This window comes from Rhamphochromis sp. 'chilingali' (assembly GCF_963969265.1).
Source record: "Rhamphochromis sp. 'chilingali' genome assembly, chromosome: 10".
NCBI classification, from domain to species: Eukaryota; Metazoa; Chordata; class Actinopteri; order Cichliformes; family Cichlidae; genus Rhamphochromis; species Rhamphochromis sp. 'chilingali'.
In genome coordinates, this window is record NC_137937.1 from 32,330,158 (window position 1) to 32,351,999 (window position 21,842).

At 38.5% G+C, this 21,842-nt stretch overlaps 1 protein-coding gene across 3 annotated transcripts; it reads right to left on the reverse strand.

Moving 5' to 3' along the window:
* Window positions 1–581: 581 nt before the first annotated feature.
* lrrc74b (leucine rich repeat containing 74B) lies at window positions 582–21,699 on the reverse strand. Of its 3 annotated transcripts, none has more exons than XM_080894733.1 (10): window positions 21,310–21,699; window positions 20,300–20,474; window positions 19,687–19,829; window positions 14,840–14,972; window positions 8,596–8,802; window positions 6,389–6,498; window positions 5,167–5,282; window positions 4,715–4,793; window positions 1,711–1,806; window positions 582–1,628 (listed from the first exon to the last, which is right to left on the reverse strand). In XM_080894733.1, exons 1-10 carry the CDS (start codon window positions 21,406–21,408, stop codon window positions 1,512–1,514), a joined length of 1,275 nt encoding a protein of 424 aa, XP_080750859.1. In that variant the 5' UTR covers window positions 21,409–21,699; the 3' UTR covers window positions 582–1,511. The 3 variants fall into 3 exon arrangements, with proteins under 3 accessions (XP_080750859.1, XP_080750858.1, XP_080750860.1); XM_080894732.1 differs by having other exon boundaries at window positions 21,247–21,699; XM_080894734.1 differs by lacking the exon at window positions 21,310–21,699 and adding an exon at window positions 20,591–21,226.
* Between the last annotated feature and the right edge of the window lie 143 nt (window positions 21,700–21,842).

The window sequence follows — 21,842 nt, forward strand, 5'->3', positions numbered from 1 at the left end:
TTGCATATGCCACACTCTCAGACCAGACAATGTTTTTCTGATCTTTAGTTCAATTTTGGGGTTTAGTTTTGTGTTTTCAGGAGTGGCATCTGGTGAGGTCATCTGCTGCTGTAGTCCATAAGGTTTAACTTGTTATGCAATTCTTAGACGCTCTTCTGCATAGCTCAGTTTTATGTTTTTTCCCCCAAGAGAACTGATGCTCATGAGACGTTTTCTTATTTTCCTGACCATTCTTTCTGAAATCCTTAGGTTATACAGAAAGTTCCAGTGTAGTTTCTAGTCTGTCTGGCACCAACAACCATACCACGTTCAAAAACACTTAAATCCCCATTCTTTTTCATCCTGTTGGTTGGTTTGATTCTCACCAGGTCATCTTGACCATGTCTACATAGCTAAGTGTAGCAACTGAACAGGTGCACCTAACAAACTGTAAAGAGGTTGAAACTCCTGTAGCAACTTGTTGTATGAAGAACAACTTTATTATTTATGGGTTTCTGTCTGTGACCCCCAACGAAAGCTTCAATCTCTAGACTATTGCTCCTTTCCATGTACTTTGGAAGGAGGTGAAGTTGTGCCAGTAAGTGTTTATCACATATGCAATAGTTCGACTGATTTCAAAATCATTTTATGTTGTTTGCAGCCAAATGATCAGAGGGTTTAATTCTATGATACAGTACATATGTAACTAAAGTAGTAATAGTAATAAGTATTGATTATTTGTTAATGAAAAAATATGCAAATGTAGTCGTAAGATGACCCAAATCCCTACAAGCTATTAAAAAGCCCCAAAATAAACCAATTAGTTGTCAAATGTATTCAAATGCATATACATTACATGTTACATACAGTGTTCTGGAATAAAATAACTTGGCTTAAGATCATTTAGTGGTGTGTGGGAGAGATACAGTACATGCATACAAATGACAGCTCACTGTATGTATCTAACACAGCTCGAGTTGTCCTGCCTCAGTAAACAGGTCTCTTATCTAATAGTGGACTGTTCTTTCAAAGCTGGTTTTTCTATTAGACTAGTCATGCAGTACTTAAATCCTTTTTGTGCAACCCACTTTCACTTCTTTTCATACACAATACAGTGCTCTCTGATCCTCTCCATCATTCTACCCACTGACATTATATAACATCAAATCAGATCATATCTAAAAAGAATCATACTCAATACCTCTATTTTATGCCTATTTTCTATGACTTCATCAAATAAATTTGTTTTAAACACTACACACATGGTGTTTCTACTGGAAAATGAGCATCTGAATTGCTTTTATTTTCAATTGATTGGGTATTTAAGAAGTTTTATTTATTCACAGTGCATTTTATTCAGAAGGATATGCTCTCATGGCTCTTTAACAACAAAAAAAGACATCTTTTTAAAAGTTATATTTTTGCAGGCATGCATCCTTTGGTTTATCTGTTGATGAAAACGTCCATAGGGCTTTGACAAGATTTCTTCCATCTTTGCTGGCATAAAAGTACAGCAATTACAGTAACACTTTTCAAGCTTTTGCTTTGCTGAATGTGCCAAAGCGGCCCCCATGATTTACTCTAAGCGCAGGGAATATTTCTTTCACTGCTGTATACAAGTCGTCAAAATCCCGGCTTACTGTGATGTCCTAGAGAAAGTGATACACAGAGGAACTAGTGAATAAGAGAACACTTGGAAAAAATGTCAAGGACCTAAGACGTGTGACTTACTGAAAAGTCTAAAGTCTCCAAGGCTGAATCTGGGTTGTCCTGTACAGATTTAAGGATCCCATAGCATCCAGCATTCAGGATGGGGTTCCTACCAATCTGGTTACACACAGTACACAAGAAAAAACAGCAAAAATTGTTATGTTCTGGATAGGCAAGTGATGAAGAACCTTCCTATTATTGACTTTAAAAAATATTTCTACCCTTCATATCATCATATCTCCTCAGTGAAGCTATGTACAAAAAATAGTTCATCATGTTTTCTTATTCTGGTGGAGATTTAAATGCCAAAATCGGTACACTTCTCACATCTGTTCAGCTCCCGTGAAGTTAGTCAATTAACTTAGCCAAGTCCAGCCAAGAGCACTTATGAAATTCAATAATTAACTAGTTGAATGCAATTTTTTTTGTAAAAATGATAATTAGCTGTTTATGTGGGTTCTGGGAAGGAACCAATAACTTCCTGGAGTCTTTGCTGTTATACCGCTTAATGCCAAGAAAGCTGTACTTGTAATTCCCATAAAACTGGAAACTGTTTTTCCTTACGCTTTAGTTTTTCTACAGATTAAACAAACTACAACACGTCAGACAGTGTTAGGCAGACTGTGTAATCACAGAGCCACTATTTTTCAGTGTTTATACTCCACTAAACTAACCAGCTGGTAGAGGTAGACATTCATTTATATCTATGGTATGTCCCCAAATGCCAGCTTATTCCTTTATTCCTGGGATGGTTTTGGTCTATTATTATTTTAATTCAAAATTTGCATTATGTAATTCTCCAGAGTCAATCTAAACAATATACAAGGAAAAATACAGCTGAAATAATAGAAGCAGATACAAATTCACCTTCTTAACACCACACACACACACACACGCACACACACACACACACACACACACACACACACACACACACACACACACACACACACACACACACACACACTGTTGTGATATTTTGATACCATGGTAGCATTTACAGGATATTGTTTTATAGTGATATTATACAGGAAAACTGTTACTCAATAAGGCCCATTTACTAGTTGTTTTTCTCTTTCTCTGTGACCCAAGAATTAATGTGTAAGAATCACAGGATGGTACCTCAAGATTGAAAACACCACAGAGATCACTCCCTTACTCCCATCTTCCCTTCTTTATCTCTTAGAACAAGGCTCGTTAAAGGCCAGGTGGTTTGTTTCAGAATTCACTAATGAAAGAACTCTGTATTCTATGTCTAGGAGTGTATTTTGCTGGGATAATCATAAATTGTAGTTGAACTGATAAACTATACAAAGGATACTTCTTTGCTCAGAGGGCAGGAAGACGTTTCCTTATTTGGTCTGTACCGGTTTGAACTGAGAATCTGCTGACACACGAACCTTTTTCCTCTATATAAACTGTTGTCTGATGAATAAACCTTTGAGTTGATTTTGGGAAAGCAACCTGAACAGTCTCTGTATCATTTTGTTCTCCTAACTGCTCCCGACGTCGTAACTAACCCAGCTGAACGGCATACCTGAGTGTTACTTTGAATAATTTTGAATCTTATACAGCATTTCAAATAATGAAGTCAGTATAGGTGCAAACACAATTCCAAAATGAAAATGTTAACAGAAACAAAATAAAACAGAGAGCAAAAAATGTAATGAAATGTAAAAATGTCATAAACTCATATTTTATTCACAGTAGAAGATAGAAAACAATTCAAATGCTTAAACCAAGACATTTTACTATTTCATGAAGAATATTATGCCATTTTTAATTCAGCAACACGTCTCCAAAGAGGAGTAAAAAAAGGCTAAAAAAATAGCTTACTAGAAAGAAACATCTGGAAAAACTGAGTACAGGTCGGGAAAATGATTAGGTATGAAAAGAGTATCTTAGAGCAGCACTGCCTTTAAAAACAGACAGGGTGTCTATCAGGGAAACTGAACGAAGGAACACTTCCAGAATTCTGTGACCACAGTTCGCCGTGCCATCCACAAATGCAGGTTAAAGCTCGGTGATGCAAAGATATGTGAACATTATCCAGAAATGCCATCTTCTGTCAGCCAAAGCTAATTTAAAATGGACTGAGGCAAAGTGGAAAACTGTTCTGTGGTTAGACAAGTCAAAATTTGAAACTCGTTGTGGAAATCATGGGCCCTGCATCCTCCAGATTAAAGAGGAGAGGGACTGTCTGACTTATTATCAAAACTTAGTTTAAAATCCTGCATACCTCTGATGGTATGGGGGTATATCAATGCCTATGGAAATTGCAGCTCGTGCCTCTGGAAAGGAATCATCATGACTGAAACAGATTTTATATATTGGGCAAAATATGCTGTCATCCAAACAACATCTTTTTTAAGAAGGTCTGAAAAAGACAATGCTAAAAACAATATACTGCAGCTATCAAAACAATTGCTTCTTAGAAAGAGAGTACAAGTGCTTAAATGTCCTGCCGGCAGCACAGACTTTTCACCGCCTGAAAGCATTATAAGCTGAAAAAATAAAAAACAATGACAAAGACCACCCAGGACTACTATTTCAGCTATATTCACAATTGGGTTAGTGTGCTATCATATTAAAAGAAGCAACTGCTGCTATTGTTGCTTAGTCTGAGTTTCTCACAATGATTTTATTATTTTATTGTGAACCTTTATGCTTTCAAACAAAGTATAATTTGTTTCAGGAATATTTGGATGCTTCGCATATCAAAGAATTTTCAATTGATTAATCTTCAAAGATTGTTCATTAGTTTGCGTACATTTTAAAACTTGCATATGCTATGAAAGATTTCGAACACAGGAGCGCACAAGCAGTCAGTATCCGATTGGCAGAATTTAACTCAATTTAGCATGTTCTCTATAACTTTTTCAGTCAGCTGAGCTGAGCACCTGACAATTCAGCTTGAGCATTTACATTAAAATGAAGTACACTGATCCATTTATTTATCCTATTTTATCCACTGATGCCCCCCATTGCTCGTGAAGCTAGAACCAATCTCTTTTCAGCAGCTTACATTCAGGGATTTGATTGTCTTGTTTACTTTGAGGCCCATGGCGAGGTGGATCGCTCCTTCAGGGGGTATTCGGTTGTTACTGTGGCGAGAAACAAAAGCAGAAAACAAGAGTGTGTGTTGGAGTGTGAGGGAAGCAATCATAAAGTGTTACTTTTTTAAATGGCATTATTCATCCAAGTGAATTTGTAAAGCAAGCTCTGTTTTACTAAAAAAGTTAAGCAAACGGCAGAGGAAACTGGATTATTTGATTTCTTTCTTTAAGAAAAAGGGTAATCACCATTTAAGATCGATTAGAATCAGTCTGGAAGAGTAGTTTGAACTCGCCAGGAAGTTTATAAACAATGTGAAAGATAAGATTGTGAATTCTAATTTGTGAAAATGATCGTGGCTTGAGCTCTCAATTTCTACTCACTAATCTGATCATTCGATAGTAACACAACAAAGACACATACCTGATATTTAACTCTTCTAAAACATTGTTCTCTTTAAGAGCCTGTCCTAAAGCACTGGCTCCTTCTTTCCCAAAGCCATTAAATGACAGATCCAGTATTCTAAGAAAAACATTTTCCTGAAACACACAAAAGAATGTATCAATACTTAAAGGGACAACTTGAACAAGTTCTCTAACAAGATTAAATCTCAACAAAAGAAATATCTTACTTTAAAAATGACAGTGAAGTATAGATTCTGAATTAAAAATCCCTGCCAGGGTGTGAATCAATCACACCTGCCAGTGATCAGGGTCCACTTGGCCATGTTGGTCAATAAGATAGGGAAAGGAAAACTACTGTATAGCTTCTCTTGCAGTGAGATGCTTGATGAATACCTGCCTGGGGGGCTGCTTCACAAAGCAGGATAAGGGAGTCAGCCAAGATATGAGATGTCGTCTGCAATTAGCAATTACCATATTATTAATCTTTTTTTTTTTTTTTTTTTTTTTTTTTAAATGATTTAAAAAAATCATTTAAAAAAAAACATATTATTAATCTTAATAGGTTTTGATGTCAGTGTAGCATCATTATGATGTTGTTATAATTCTTCTACCAGATAAGTATCCCTGGTTTGGGAGTTTCCACTCCACTTAGTCAAAATTTCAGTCATTATCAATTCAGATAAACAGATCGCTTTATGTATAAATATTGTCAAAGGTGGGTGGCCAAAGGTACAGTTCACAAACGTTTTTTTTTTTGTACTTTCCTTTTATTGGATTCCCAATTTTTCAGTTCAAGGCCATTTTAAAGAGGGACTTACTTTCATGTTTTGTGTTTTTTTTTTTTTTTTTACTGGTTTCATTGGTTACAAATGCAGATATGAGGAAGTTATATAAAGCCTTTCATAGCTTTAGGGGAAGTTGTGCAAAATCTGATGTAACTGGGATGTGGAGTTAGAAAATGGAGGGTTACTAGATTCAAGTATACATTTTTTGGTTATGCACATGAAGTTAAATATTTTTACTTGACTGGTAAATTATTTATGCCTAACACCAGATGTGATATTTTTAGCCACTTTCATTTGACATACCGCTATTTTAACTTAGGATAATTTGTTATTTGATGGCTTCAACTAATCAATGTACTTTAGTCTTATTTTTCACTGTACCATTAGATCTTCTTTGTCTTGCATAAGGTCAGAAAGCTAATCTAGGATTTACACATTCATGTCCAAGTGTATTACCCCAAGACCATTGGCCAGCATTACTGCTCCTTTTTGTCGAATGCAATTCCATGCCAGGTTTAGCGATCTCAGCCCGGTGTTCTCAGACAGAGCATCTCCCATGTGTTCCCCTTGTGAAAATAGAAAATGAACATAAGAATAATTCAGAGCAATTTGATAAAATAAATAGTTGCATTATTGCATTTTTAAAACAATGAAATGTACTCATCCTCATATAAAGGCTTGTTTAGAAATAGTGAATAATTATAATTATAATTATAATGTGTATCTAATGTAATATATTAGATACACATTATATAATATAATATAATGTGTAAAAATGGTAACAAGATAGTTTAGACATGTTTATGAATTATTATACATAATCAGAAAAACTTTTTGTTTTTTGTTTTTTTAAACTCTGCTCTTCAAAGCACTGTATCATCTCCACTATATTCCCTTAACGCTTTACTGAGTGACGACTATAGAGGTAACTATCTTGGACAAAAATATATACCCCTCATCATGTCACTGACATTTTCCATAAATATAAAAAACTGCATGACACTCGGTGGTTCATAATCACTCAAGATAATGTGCTCAGCTGGAAAAGCCATAATGCCATAGCATGAATGTCAGTGTGTTTGACTGGTACACTTTTGGTACATGCTAGAGTGCGCTTAAAACACATAAAAATGTACTTTGACATATCAGCAGAAGCATTGAGGAATACAGGATAGAGCATGTGGGGATGAATCATAGCGATAAGATATGGTGGTGTCCTCTTTCCCTCATGTAGATTTATTTTCAATTATCTATATCAGATGCTCAGTGCTCTGGTCTGCCATTCTTCCACAAGGTGCCTGTCACAAAGCTCATCCGCATGATAATTGAAAGAGGTTTTAATGAAGGCGAAATGTGCTTGACCTTTGAATGCCACAATCTGCTGCTGCATGCTGTCTTATGACTGCTTGGAGATAAGGCTGCACCATTATGGCAAAATCTTTTATGACAGCAGAACCCCTCTCCCACCCCCCTTCTGCTTACATGCTTACATACAGTTTAGTCCTAATGTTAAATAAATCTGCAGTAATAGTCACTTCACAGGCCTTTATTGTACATTAATTATAAATGGAAAAGAGAGCAAAAATAGCATATACGATGACTTCAGCAGCTATTGGCATATTGAAAATAATCATTGATGGTATCCAACCAATTTATGGGTGGGCTGATACAAAGGCCGATATTACTACTTGCTGATCTACAGATATCAGTATTTATAACGTGTGATTAAAAAAAAGTAAGTAAGTAGTGGGAGAAACATTCTTTAGCCATGTTATGAGTATTGGCATTACATAGTTTGTCCAACAGAGGGCACTCTAGACAAATAACTATAGATAACAAATGCTAGGAAATCTGTTTATGTTTTGTGTGCCTGAAAGAAAAACGAATACTGGCTAATATGTATATACAATTTTCTGTATTGTTATCTCTTGGCCTTAAAAATCCTATATCAATTTTGTTCTACTCATTTATGTACAGATAAAAAAGAAAAGTAAACACAGAATAACGTTGATTTTAGGCAATAAAATCCTTAAATAAATTATTTTGCTTGTCTTTAAAAACTATCTTCAAAAGATGGAAAGGGAAACTATGCACCAATGAGTGTATTTAAATAGTTGTGTGCCTTATATTTTCAATGGTTTTATCTACACTGTAAGTGAAATTACAGGACAATTATATAGGAAATTATAGTAGTCTACACTAATATTTTGGACTGTGCTCTCCAGTTTGCCCAGTTAACCCTTTAATCCTATCTGGCTAACCAAAATTAAAACTAGCAGCTACACCTTAGGCCAACATTAGTAATGGATCTTGTCTGTGCCTTCTAATCTCTGCTGCTGGTTTCTCGTGGAAATCAGGAAATCAGAGGGCAGATTTTTTTAAAGGCCCAAATTAAGATGAAAAGCAAAGAAAAAGAATTTACATCCTATTCTCCACACTGCCTTAAGGTCTTTTGCGATTTATTGATGCAACATATAATTTCTAGGTCCTGAAGTTCAGTTATCTGGTGCTGTTAATGGAAAATATGTGAAAAACTGTATCTCTTGCACAAATCTTTAATATCATCTTAATAAAAACTGGAGTCATGGGTACTGTTTCAATCTTTGAAAGGCTACAGCCTTATAGAAACTATGAGACCTTTACAAAACTAATTACTTTGCTACCTGCACTCTCCCCCAGAGCATTGTAGCTGACGTCGAGGTGCTGTAGTTTGGTGTTGGTGATCAGCGCTGGGCAGAGGTGTTCAGTGGACCGGTCTGTAAAATGGTTTCCTGACAGAATGAGTCTCACCAGGGTGCTGTTCTCTTTAAGCATACCAGCTATGGCTTTGGCTCCATAAACCTCTAGATTGTTATTGGACAGGTCCACCTCTGGGATTGACACACAAATTGAAACATCATGCAAGGTGAAAAGAGACCAATAAAAGTGGCAAGTAAACTAAACACAAGAAGGTTCCAAAAAGACCAAATAGCACTCTCAAAATGTTTTTGAGCATTTGGTAATTGTCATTATTGCAGTACAGTATTTCACAAAAAAAGATGAATCATTTCCTCTGCTTTATTTTTTCTGAATTTCACATATTTCTCACATACTGTCTCTATTTTTGGAGTAAATTTCCTTTGGGAGGAGGTAGAGGAAAATTCAGTTTAAATGCGATAGGTTTAGGTGGGGAGTGCATTTGATAAAGCTTTTGAATCTGAAAAATAAATCACTGTTTTTAGATACTGTCTTCTCACTACTATAGCAATGTGTCTGAAATGACCTTCCTAGCTATTGCATACTATTTAAGTTAATCAACTAATTTTTAAATTAAAAATGAATTAAGTTGGATTTTTTGATGGCTTATCTGAAAACACAAAACACAAAAGTAACTGAGAAATGATGCATTTAGTATATAGTGACAATGTGCATTTCAACTGCAGCAAATCAACTGGACCAGCAATTTGGTTCAAGATTACAGGCATTCCTATCCCCCCCGAAACTGAATTATAACTACTTCTCCTGATCCCTAATATTTTATCTAGCACCAGCAGCAGCTGCAACATGCTTTAGCTTTTACTGAAACAGACTGGATAGACTGCTCTAATGATGAATCCCAATAAGCTAGTTTTCTTCAAGCACCACCCTTAGGTCAACATTTGTGTCTCTCAGTAAAACATTTTGTAAGTGTGCACATTTACAGACATTCACGCTGACCTCCACCATTATCTTGTATTCAGTGATACCTTCACTTTCTATAAGTCATAAGGTCAAACGTTCTGTTTAAACCAGTTTTATACTTACAACAATTCTGCCAGCCTCAACAGAAAAAGATTATCTTTATCGTTCACATAAACATGATAGAGTGGTCAATGGAGCTTGATAGCCTGCTGATGATAACAGCATGGTATCACTGGCTTCAGTGTTTTTCAGTAAACATGACTCATTTACTTTTCATATCCATCTAAAGATTAATTGGGCTTGTTTTTTGTTTTAATCTTGTGAACACATGACTATTAAACCTCCAATCTATAGTACATCCATGTAGTCCTGCTCCCATTCATTCCAGGCCTGGAGAAGGTCCTTAGGAAGGTTGGGGTCATCCCAGTCAGTCCGTGAAGCCCACATCTGCTGAACGATAATCTTAGCTCTTGTGGTGTATGGCACAATGTAGCCAAGTCAGTCGTACTGACTCGCTAAAACCTTGTAGACTGTGCGCAGGGTCACTTGAGGATGGTCAAGAGTGTGGAGCTTGTAGTACAGCCTGTCTGATGAGCAGTGCCAATGGAGCCCCAGTGCAGCTTCTTTCTGATCAGGTTTGCCATGTGTGATCCAGAGCTCAGTGCTGTCTGATCTAAGCTCTGGGGGCAGGTGGCTGATGATTGAGGGCTGGTTACTGGCCCATTGTCTTAACTCAAAACCTCCATCAGCCAGAAGCTTCTGTAGTTTCTCCACAAGTACTTTAGCTTCTACCTCTGTCGCCAAGCTCCGGAGGCAGTTGTCGACATAGAATGATTACATCACAGTCTCACGGACGTCTTCCCCAAAGATAGCGCAGCAGGGGCTACATGTGGTGCCGAAAGGGAGTACTCTCCACTCCTATACAAAAGGGGGGTCGTCACGTTTACAGTCCCGCCAGAGGAATCGGAGGAGTGGCTGGTCTTCTTTTAGTAGGCGGACCTGATGGAACATCCTACGGATGTTGCTGCTGAAGGCGACGGGGTGCTGTCGAAACCTCAAAAGCACTGCCAGGAGGGTTGGCCCCAAAGTAGGTCCAGGGAGGAGATGGTCATTGAGGCTCTGCCCCTGGAACTGGAATGAGCAATTGAACACAACTCGATTCTTGCCGTTATGCTGCACCATTTGGTGTGGGATATACCAGCTAGCAGGAGTGTTGTCAGCTCCAGGCTCAAGCTTGACAACAAAACCTTCACGTTGTAGTCTCTGAATCTCAGTTGTGTAGAAAAGGACCTTCTCTGATGACTTTAACAACCTCTGCTCTGCCCCTTTAACCCTAACTGCTGCGCAGTGGTCCTGAGAAGGATGGTCCGCTCAGACCCGTCATCCAAGACAGCATAAGTCTCTAGGACTCGATCGCCATTCCTCAGTAAAACTGATTTTCAATAGGACTTTACATCCTCCTAGTGGTTTGTCAATGTACAACTCTTCCTCTCCAACTCGTGTAGTACCTGAGCCTGTTGTTGCAGAAGAGGCCTGGGCGGCTTGCACATTTTTAGTGGACCTGTCATTGAGTTTGTGGAGGACAAGGAGATGTTGTTGGTTGCATGTCTTACAGCGCATCTTTAGATCGCATTCTGCAGCATGGTGGGTCCTCCCACAGCACCAGCACCGGTTGTTACTCTTGATCCAGTGATGCCTTTGTGCTTTGTGTAGCTGTCTGAAATTTGAGCAGTTGTTTAAAGAGTGATCGATGCTGTTGCAATAAGGACAATACTTCTTCCCATTGTGTTTGGCTGCTGCCACTGTTGGAGCGGCACCAGATTCTTGGGGCTCAGTGTTCAACAGTATTGTGGTTGTCTTACCGGTGAACATCCTCCTGTCCTCTGCCATCAGAAACGTTGCTCTCTTTGAGCTGAACCATGCCATGTCGACTTGCACCTGCAGCTCATATTCAAGCCAGTGTGAGAAGTCAGTCAGTGTAGGAATGGGGATGGTTTGAAGATGAATATATCGACGGAAGCTGGACCTCAAATCATGCGGCAGTTTTTCAAGCAACCTTGACACGTGGGACCCAAATTCCAGCTCCACAATTCCTTTCCTTCCTAATTGTGCAAGCATGCTGACCAGGGAGCCTACCTTTAGTGCAAACATCCTGAAGGTCTTGGTATCTCCTGACATAACAGGTGGCCCGTCCATTAACTCTGCTATACGCTGGAGTGCCAGTTGATGCGGCTGTCCATACTCCTGGTTGAGGGCATCCATTGTGTTGGTATAAGTGTGCCTAGAATGGCTATAGGAGTCAGCAATAAGCAGGGCCTCCTCCAGCTTAAGATGGTCTACCAGTATTTGGAATTTAAACTGTTCTGTTGCGTCGGCTGGGAGGATATTTTTTTCCAATGCGATCCTCAGCCTTGCAAACTCTTGAGGATTTGGGTGTACAAAATATGGGATTGTAGGTGCTGACCCCCTATAATAGCGCTCCTGACCCCCCACCGGGCTCGGCTGTCGGGATCTAGAGTACGAATAGTACTCCGAGTGCGCGGGTCTTGGAGGGGCCTGGTAATGCGACCCATACTCTCGATGGGGGCAATCCCAACCTCCAGTTGGCAGCTCTGGGAAACGGTAATAATCCCTGTCCAAACTGCGAGGGTGACACGATGATGCTGCATGCTGTTTTCTCTCTGACAAGGTGAAACCCTCAGGTGAGTAATCACAACTTCTTCGTCGAGGGTGCTGGGTGTCCAATACCGATGCTGCCATCCTCTTCGAGGGACGGGTAAGATGTCTGGAATGAACAGCGTACCTTTCGAGAGAATGCCGGCGTGTTGCTATATGTTCTTAAGGGTGCTGACAAGCTGAATCTGGCTGCCTAACAGGTTCCCGCAGAGCCCCCTCATATGGCATTGTCATATCAAGTCCTGGGAGAATGTGTCCCTTAACTCCTTGGATTGAAGCTGCATGCAGTTTCTTGCCACCATCAGACTCTGCTCCACTGTGATGGCCAGGACTGGCCTGCCGATCCAGCTTGGCAGACTGGTCCCTTCGCTTGAACTGTTGAGGAGGTCGTGTATCACATGCACTCTGCAACTGAGTAATAACACTGCTGAGGTGGTTGAGTTGCTCACGTAACTGCTCTGTCTCATTTGTAGCCTGGGGGTGAAGCTGGCCCATTCTCTGGTCACTTTTCTTAGCCAGCTCTGCATTCTACAATCGCAACTGGTCCAATGCTTCCAGCAAGGCTTTCTGCTCGCTTCTCAATCTATTATTCTCCTGCTGCAACATTTCGGTGTCCTCTTCCCATCGATCCCTGATGTCCCATCCAGACTGGAAACTATCCTGAGTGACCGGAGATTCAGACCGAGGAGATCCATGAGCCCCACCAGGCTCCTCCTCATGTCTCCAACGCGGCGGGGGAGTGTGTGCTGATCTGGGAAGTGATGATCTCCCCCGGGGGAGATAGTCACTCCTCGAAGATGGGCAGGAAGAGCCTGGTGTCTCCTGGCGTGCTGTTCTTCCATGCTTTTATTACAGGGATCAGATCCGGCTCCGAGGACCACTTGTTATAGCGGACGCCCTGGACCACTATCTCTGAAACGTGATTCGGTACTGTTACCTGGTAATACAATCCGGTCAGAGACGGGGAATGATGTCAGAGTGGAAGAACTTTATTTGCCACGAGCCCACATCGAACACACACACTCTCTGGCAAGTAAGGATGTGGTTACTTGCCCGCCTTAGTCCGATTCAACTCAAGTCCATAACTTGCCTGCAGCAGCGTTACTCTCCGACTACACTTTTAATTGCCACAGCAAGGAGAGAATGGGTGAGCATTCTGATTGGCTGTTGGCCCCTGGGGGAATCATGCTCCTCCCATGCAGGTAACGCATGCCCTGGCCCAAGGACTTTTTAACAGAGGCCATAAGAAGATAATTTGTAACATTCACTAAATCTCTTTCTGTACTGTGATGAGCTCTGAAGCCCGACTAAAACTCTTTCAATTAACCATTCCTCAACCGATGATCAGTTAGCTTTTTTACAACTACTCTATTATTTCTGAGAGAATAAGAATGTTGGAGCTTGGCTTATAATTAGCTTTTTAAATAGTGGTTTAACTACTGCCATCTTAAAGGCCCGTGATATGTAGCTTAATAGAGACATATTTAAGATTGAAGCATTAAAGGTTAATGGTAGGACTTCTTTGAACACTCTTGTAGGAATGGAATCTAAAAAAACACATTGATGATTTGGAGGAATTACTGAAGCCAACTCAAATGTTCTTATTTTTTCAATCAATGATGAAGATGTTCTAGCTTTGTGGATTTTTTTATTTATTTATTTTTATAGAGCAACAAACTATTTGCTAAATGATGATCTTCTAAATTGGTGAGACAATTTCCACTCCAGCTTACAAGTTATCTCTTTTATGGTGCATTTTTGAGAGTTATACCAGAGAATCAAATACTTGTGATTTGATGCTTTTTCATTTTCTACTGTATCTGGAATCATATACAGTGAAGATGTAAATTTATTAATGAGATAATCAACCTTTGTGGGGGTAAAGTTCAGGTAGCTGGTCTGCAGTATGTTGACACATAGCATTGAAGAAGATAACAATGGAGGAATATTCGTAAACTAGTTACTGCACTTTCAGTAAGACTGTGATGAAATATATTCCCCACTGCGGTGTGATTCATTATTGTAAATTTAAATGTTGTTAGGAACTGATCAGACAAAATGTGGAAATTATCAGACAAATATATAATATGTTATGTAAAAAATACATAAAAACAACATGACATTCCTGAGTTAAAACTTGATTAGCTGTGTTGTCTCTAATATGTGACTGTGTGCATCTGAAGTTGTTTGCACAAGATCTTATTATAAATTGCAACAAAGTAACATGTTCCTACAGGAAATTAAAATTTCTTGCACAGTATAATGATTTGTTCTAACAATGATCTTGTGTATAGGATAAATTTCACCTTATGGGACTTTAAGGCTTTGGGATAATGATATGTAGAGTTGTTCTTCTCTTTAGAGTGTTCTCATGTTCCAAACTGCACATACAAGTAGTGCAATATGAGAAAGAACAGATATAAAAGGGAAACTTGAGATGGTAAGTGTTTTATATTTATTGGCGGAAAATGTTGAATATGTTGATGTTGGGGTCCCACCTTTGCCATTAAGAAGTATAAAGAAAAAAAGAACACAACGTGTTGAGTCCACAGTAAATCACAGTAAAACCACCTGTAATGTAGCAATTTCCTTTTAACATCTCAGCTATAGCAGCTCCACCCATGCCTTCCATCCAATTATCTCGCAGGTTCAGCCGCAGTATTGAAGTGTTGGTTACCAGGGGAACCGCCAGTGCTTTGGTGCCCTGAAAATACACAACCATACCCCCCCAACCCATCCTCAAAGTGAATTTCTTCTGTTTGTTCACAGCAGTATATATTCTTATCTGCATTCCTGTTAAAAGATGTACTCACACAGGTGGGCAGAGAGAGAGAGGGGAATATTAAACCTGTACAAGACAAATGAAGCAGAAGGGAGCGATGTGGAGGCGTAGGTCAGAAATGAAACTCACAGCACATGAAAATTATTGTTTCTAGCATGGCTAATGAGAAAGTTGAGTGCATGAAGCCTTAACTGAGTCGACTTGATGATAAATAGGACAGAATCTGCCTCATCGGGGTATATCACGTTTAAATGCAAGCAAAGTAAATTTCTGTAAGATTTAAAAAGCGTATCAATTTCCTAGACATAAAACAGATAACCTTTGGAAGTCACACTTTTTGATTTTACCCTTTGTGTATGACAGATAAAGACATATTTAAAATCCAATTTAATCTGTCTGAATGATGTTCCTGGTGCTGGAACCTACGGAATGAGCTGGTTGAGGAATGAATTTATCTTTTATAACTTTCATTTACACCATTATAGAGCAGTGCAAGCCTGTAAAAATGTCAAACTGTGCAGCAGCTGAAAGCCCCTGCCTGACCAGTTTCAGTTTTGGAAAGAATGTATTCATCCCTCAGTCGGATATGTAAAACCAAAGAGGTATTTTACACTGATTACTATGAAAAAAAGGACAGTAATTAGTATCGATTACTAGGGATAGATAGGGGTCATAATTGACAAAAATACAATTTTAAATTTTGTTTTGTTGAATGTTTTGTGCTTCTTCTTTTTTTAAATGAGTATATTGTAAGAATAATAAAGAAACCTTAATGATGTGTATATGTATGGAAATGTTAATGTTTAATACTAAATGTAGTGCAAATCTGTTTATTTCAGGTTGTGACACTATAATAATCTTGTCTCTAATGTTTAGCAGGACCATGTAATTAAATAGGTTTTCTCTATCAGCATAGATCAATAGAATGAAAATAGAAGAACAGAAGCTTGTTTTCTTAAGAGGTGAAATAATGGAGTAAGTATTGGTGAGGTCTATATAACAGACTACAGCATCAAAGCTATGTATCCACAAAATGAAAACAACTGACAGGTAAGTCATAACATTGATTATCTTGTTACAAACGGAACTGTCAAATGCTGTCAACAACAAGTACTGTAGACGGGATGCAGGAAAAGCGTAATGGGGCTTTAGGATAAAATGTGACAATTAACAATACGGCTTGCTGCATAAATCAAATGTATGGAGATCATGTAGGAAAAGCAATATTAGTGTTAATGTGTTTTGAGTAGATTTGGTACATGTTTTAAGGTAAAAATCCTGATAGCATATTTTATTATCTCATCTAAAAATCCATTACTGCAACTTTAATGGTCATTACCACTAGCTAAGACAAGAAAAACATCACAGTGAAATGCAAATCGTGCTTTGTTTGATAAGTATCTGTTAGCTGCAAAGAACTTGACCACAAATCTGACCAAGGACGCTTGCAAACTTTGCACATTAGGTTTACAAAATAGTGGAGAGAAGACAAATCAACAATATCTAACTTTAAGGCTGGCTAAAGCTCTTGCTCTTCAAATTAATAAGCAACATCTAAATCATCTACATCATCTACAGCTACATCATCTTGTTCAAAAAATCTAAGCTGCAGTCAGTGCATGGAAATGAAAATGATCTAAACAATGCAATGGTGTTTATTTGTTTGTGTTTTTCTCACCAAGAAGCAATAGCTTACTTTATTAATAAAACTTACAATGTAGCATCACTACTACTGCTACCACAGTGAACTTTTGAAGTTTTGATTGCCTCGGTTGGTTTAAAGTATTTTGTTGGGAGGAGGATCAGCACAATAGGAGACAGATGATTAAGTGTTGGGGATGATCCATTTATGTTCCGTGTCCTTGAAAAAGAACTGAAATCTTTGAATCTCGCTCTGCGCTGGACTTGGACACAGAACTGACTACTAAAGATCTCATGATCATCTATCCTGAAGGAGCCATGTGACTTTGAATTAGTAACACTGAGTAAAAGCCTGGATTAATCTAAAATACTGTTACAAGATTTTGAACATGCCTAGCTGGTACTCACACGCATGTTTTCACATGCATGTGAGGACCTTTGCACAGTTGGTTCATTTCAAATATCCTCCATCAGGTGAAACTGATCTGATGAGTGAGCCAGGGAGAGAAAAGAGAGATATTCTTCCATTCTACACAAAAAGAGAAGGGTTGTGGGGGTTGGCCTGAACCTTCTGTGTCAGTTTTTAATACAGCATGACCGCAGTTTTATAATGGTGTCATCATTTTCTTTGGTACCTAACCCTCAATAGCTTGAAAATCATCTCTTTAAAGTCTGTTTAAAGCCAGAAAGAAATATGTTGAATGATGTGTTGACTTTTTAACACCAGATAAAAATGTTTTCAGTGACCCTGATAAGGCTAAAAACTGTGAAAAAAATTAGCTGTATTGTCTGCTTTGAAATGTTCCAGGCATAGCTGCTGAGGGTGTAGATTGACAGGTCTAATAAATGAAATGCACTAAGGGAGAAATCATAAAGTGCTGCAAAGACTATATTAAACACAGTGTGGCTGTTTCTCTGGTGCGGTCTGTTTGGAACAAAACTCTAAAACTACTTGAATTTATTAAACTAAATTTTAAATTTCTAACTTCTAACTACTTAGATTACTCAATTATTGAAATAGCCCCCCCCCTTTTTTTTTTTTTTAAATAAGTTTTGGTTTCAGTCTCCAGTTTAATTTGTGGTTTTTGGGGTAATAACACTCTAACTCTGATATTAATATAGTTTGATTACTGTAAATCCCAAAATTGCACAGAATATAATGAATACAAAGCTGATGGAAAGCAGTTAAAATTTTTACCTTCAGTATACTATTTCTTTTAAATACCTTAAAATCGCAATATCTGATTTTACTGTTTGGGTAGAACTAAATTTCAACACGAAGTAGGGCAGAATGTTGTTAGGTCAGAGGACATCTTTGTATTCCTGGCCACCTGGCAAATGTAAATTCAGCTTTTTCCTCTCTTGGTACTGCTTTTTGGTTCGAGGGAAATGCTGGGCCTCAGTAGTGTCTAGTGGCCAGTTGACTACTTTCTATCACTGAAAATAACAGCCAGCTGCAGCCAAACTACCAGTTTAGTTTTATGCTAACACTTTTTTTCTGGCTCTTTCCTGATTTATTTTCTCTCTCTCTGGGGTTGGGTTTTTTTTTGGCATATTTGTCCGCGTAGATACAAAATGCAGTTTTTATGTGATGATTATCCAAAACTACCTGGCCCCAAGTGAGAAAATAATTGCCCCATTTATAACCCATGAATAAACTGTGAATAAACTGATTTTTTTGAAAAGCTAAGTCTAATTTCTTTAGCCATACCTTTGCCTAATTACTGCTACACCTGTCAAATCAATAAATCGCTTAAATAGAAAAAACAACAAATCATGCAGTGACTTAAAGAAAGTCAAGAACAGCTGGGAAACAAAATCATTGACATTTATTTGTCCAAAAAGAATTACAAAGCCTTAGAGTGAAAGTCATTATCAACAAATGGAGGAAACTCATTCCATTACATTTAAGTTCACGTGTCTGTCTTGCTCTCAGTCTGTGTGTTACTTCCTGTCTTATTTTGATAGTCTCCTGTGCTGTGTATGCGATGTTCAGTTTTCCTCCTTCCACCTTGTCTCATTAGCTAGATTCTGTTCAGCTGTGTTCTAATCCTAATTACCTGACATGTATATATGATCAGAATCTCCCTTTGTTTTTTGTGGTGTTGTTCCTCATTGTTTTGCCCTCCCTTGCAGTATATTGCCCCTGAAGTCTCATTGATGTGGTTTTACATGTTTTCTGACTTTTGTACCTACTTTCAGTTAAATAAAGCTGCTTTTAGTTTACCCCTTGTGTTTATATGTCCTGCTTTTGGGTCCTACTCCTGCCTGATACACAGCCAGTCTTTACAAAAACCACAGCTGACAAAAATGAAGGTTTTGTAGTGGCCTAGACTTACAGGACTAACAGGAAGAAACCTTTGGCAGAACCCAGCTCCAGGAGGGGTAGGTTTCACAGGTGCACTACAAACTAAGATTAATGGTTTTGCAAGCTACTTGGAATTTAAAGTGAGACTTTTCTGTATCACAAAAGTGTCTCGCTTTGTACCTGGCTAAATCACTGTGGTAACTTAATTTATTCCTGTACTTAATGTATTTTACAACCAACTGATAGCAACAAAGTGCCTAAAGATAAAATTTAAAATGAGTTCACTGTTTCATTGATTCATTGTGCCTGAGTGATTCATAGGTCAGTACTAAACACAGAAAAAACATTCTTCTGAAAATGGTCAGGTAAAAGGACTGGACTAAAAATGAAAAAGCAAAAATATTAATAACATGTATAAATGTTTTTGTTGGTAATATTATTATTATCATTATTGCATTATTATTACTTATGATACTAACAATAAACATATTTCTTAAAACAATAATAAAATAGGAACATTTAGGGAGAAAAAGAGCTACAGAATAAAGAAATTAATCATCTTCCCCTGCACTATTGACAATCTTTTCTTTTGTCACCAGAAACTCAAACTCCAAAGCCTTCCATGAAAGTATCAGCCTTTTTGTCTTTCTAATAATTTTAAAAATGTTGCCTTATTTTTTACTATACCTGAGGCCCCAGGCCACGATGCATCATAACCAGTGTGCTATTTTGCATATGCTGCAGGAAATAAGAGGCAGGGACCACCCGGAACTTTTTACACGCTGTCACATAGCATGTCTGCCTCGTCAGATCGTATGACGCCTCCTTACCTGCAACATAAAGACAGCACTCTGTCTCAGTCGTTCACGCTCCGTACCTTTTGTGTAAAAAGGAGTGATATTGCACATTTTCCCATTGAAGGACCTTTTGAGTGGGACATTGAAATATCCCTTGTTGTTGATTTTGCCCTGTCAGGAAAGCTCATTCATACCAGATGGTTTTCATTTCTGGTGAAAAGGAAGCCTGACACAAAGACTGAGATGAAATCATTAACATGCAGAATAGGACTCCACATATGTGGGTGGGTGCATGTAGGAGTGTCTTTTTTTTTTAAAAGTCATTTGGTGTTTGAGAAAATGGAAAGGCAGATAGGAAAAAAACAGATGGGTGACAAAAGGGCTTTGCCTTATCTTAGATGGTGTGAACAAGAGCAAATTAAGACTTGCTATCAAAACATGATAAAATATTGTAACATTCCCACCCAATTGATCTCCTTTTGGTTGCCAAAATTAAATTATACCTTCGAGCTCCAAATCTGTATCATAGTCCTCATCAGAGCTCAGGCACTCCTGTACTTCAGGCTCCTTTTCTTCGTCTTCCTCGTGTCTTGTGCCTCTGTCTAGCACGTTCCTGTCAGGGCTTGAGTGTTGGTCTTTTGGCCCACGCATATCAACCTCTGTCTGGCTCATTCTTGGCTAGATGGAAAATGAGAAAGTAAGACATCGTGACTCGTCAAACCTGTCTGTTGTACGCTGCCTGTGTGAGCAGAGTTGATTGATTTTACTGCCAGGAGAATAAAACCAATACCTACAGTGTTTAGTTCATCAGTGTGGGCTTGTGTCTTTAAGATCGTATCCTTCTGTTTTTATAATCTTTGAAAGTACTTCCCTATCCTCCCACTCCATTCTTCCCACCTCTCTTTAACCTCTTCAACCACAAGCTATTTTTGCTCCCTTTCACTCCTTTTATTTCTAAGCTTATGGTACATTCACATATGTCTCAGTCAGTGATGCTTTATATTGTTATTTCCAGAATACATAAGTAGAATTAGTTAGCATAGCAGAACAGGTCCTGCACATGTTCGGGCACAGCTCTGATAGTGAATTTCTCATACAGTGGGACCCAAAAGTGTAATTAAAACACAAGGACATGACTTTGAGGCCCCTTCTTTTAAATACATTCATGTGAGTACACAGGTCAAAAGAGCAGTTTATAAAAGGAAGCAGCAGGTCTTTAGTCTGTACGTTTGAGGCTGTGTTTCCTTGCCCAGGGCAAGGAAAGTGCTTAGACGTGCCTAGAGATTTGGTTAAGATCTCAATTTCTAAAACCTATTATGCTCTTTTATGCTCTTACAGGTCTATAACATGCTTTCAGTTCTCACCCAAAGTCCGTCTCCTATATCTTATTTAATCTCGAGCTTTTTGAAATTCTGCCTTTGAACAGTCTCAAGAATCTAATCTTACCTACCTGGTCGTTCACACTTCCCTTGCTCAAGAGTTTGCAAACTTGGCTGCATAGTCGGTTTCCTACCTCCCCCAGCTGCAGCTTCCCACTTTCTGTTTCTGCGTCATCGTCTTCCAGCACAGACGGCAGCAGCACCTGCTTGGCCAACTTCTTCCCATGAAGCATGACACTGATAATAGCTGTAATATTGATACTAAGACAACTATTTTGCTACCTTTATGCAGAAATTCCTTAGTAATTTCTTTCTTTTTTCCTTCTGTCCTTTTTTTGTGCTTTTAGATCCAAACGGCAAGTAAAATATTTGCGTTGTGAGCTCAATCACTGCACTGAATTTCAGCAGGATTTGGTGCACTATGTCTTCTCGCAACAGAGCTTACTTAAAGGTCTTGGCAAACTCTGCTGTGGTAATTAAAAAGGCTAGGACTTCACTACCTGACTGTAAGTCACCAATCAGAGTTCTTTTGTCATGTTTGGATGGCTTGATTTGTTGACAGGTTGTCATGGCACTCTCAGTACTCTGAGTGCCGACTCTTTCAACCATGACAACCAACATTTACAGGAGGAGGAAAAGGAGGAGGGGGAAGTAAATGGATTGTTTG

What these genes read in the sequence shown, in the direction of transcription:
- lrrc74b (XM_080894732.1), bottom strand. Translation starts at nt 21,408, where the DNA reads ATGCTTCATGGGAAGAAGTTGGCCAAGCAGGTGCTGCTGCCGTCTGTG. An exon ending in AGGGAAGTGTGAACGACCAG is followed by an intron (nt 20,475 to 21,246) that starts GTAGGTAAGATT and finishes TTTTCCATCTAG; the next exon opens with CCAAGAATGAGCCAGACAGA. An exon ending in AGACAATCAAATCCCTGAAT is followed by an intron (nt 1,807 to 4,714) that starts GTAAGCTGCTGA and finishes GTGTGTAACCAG; the next exon opens with ATTGGTAGGAACCCCATCCT.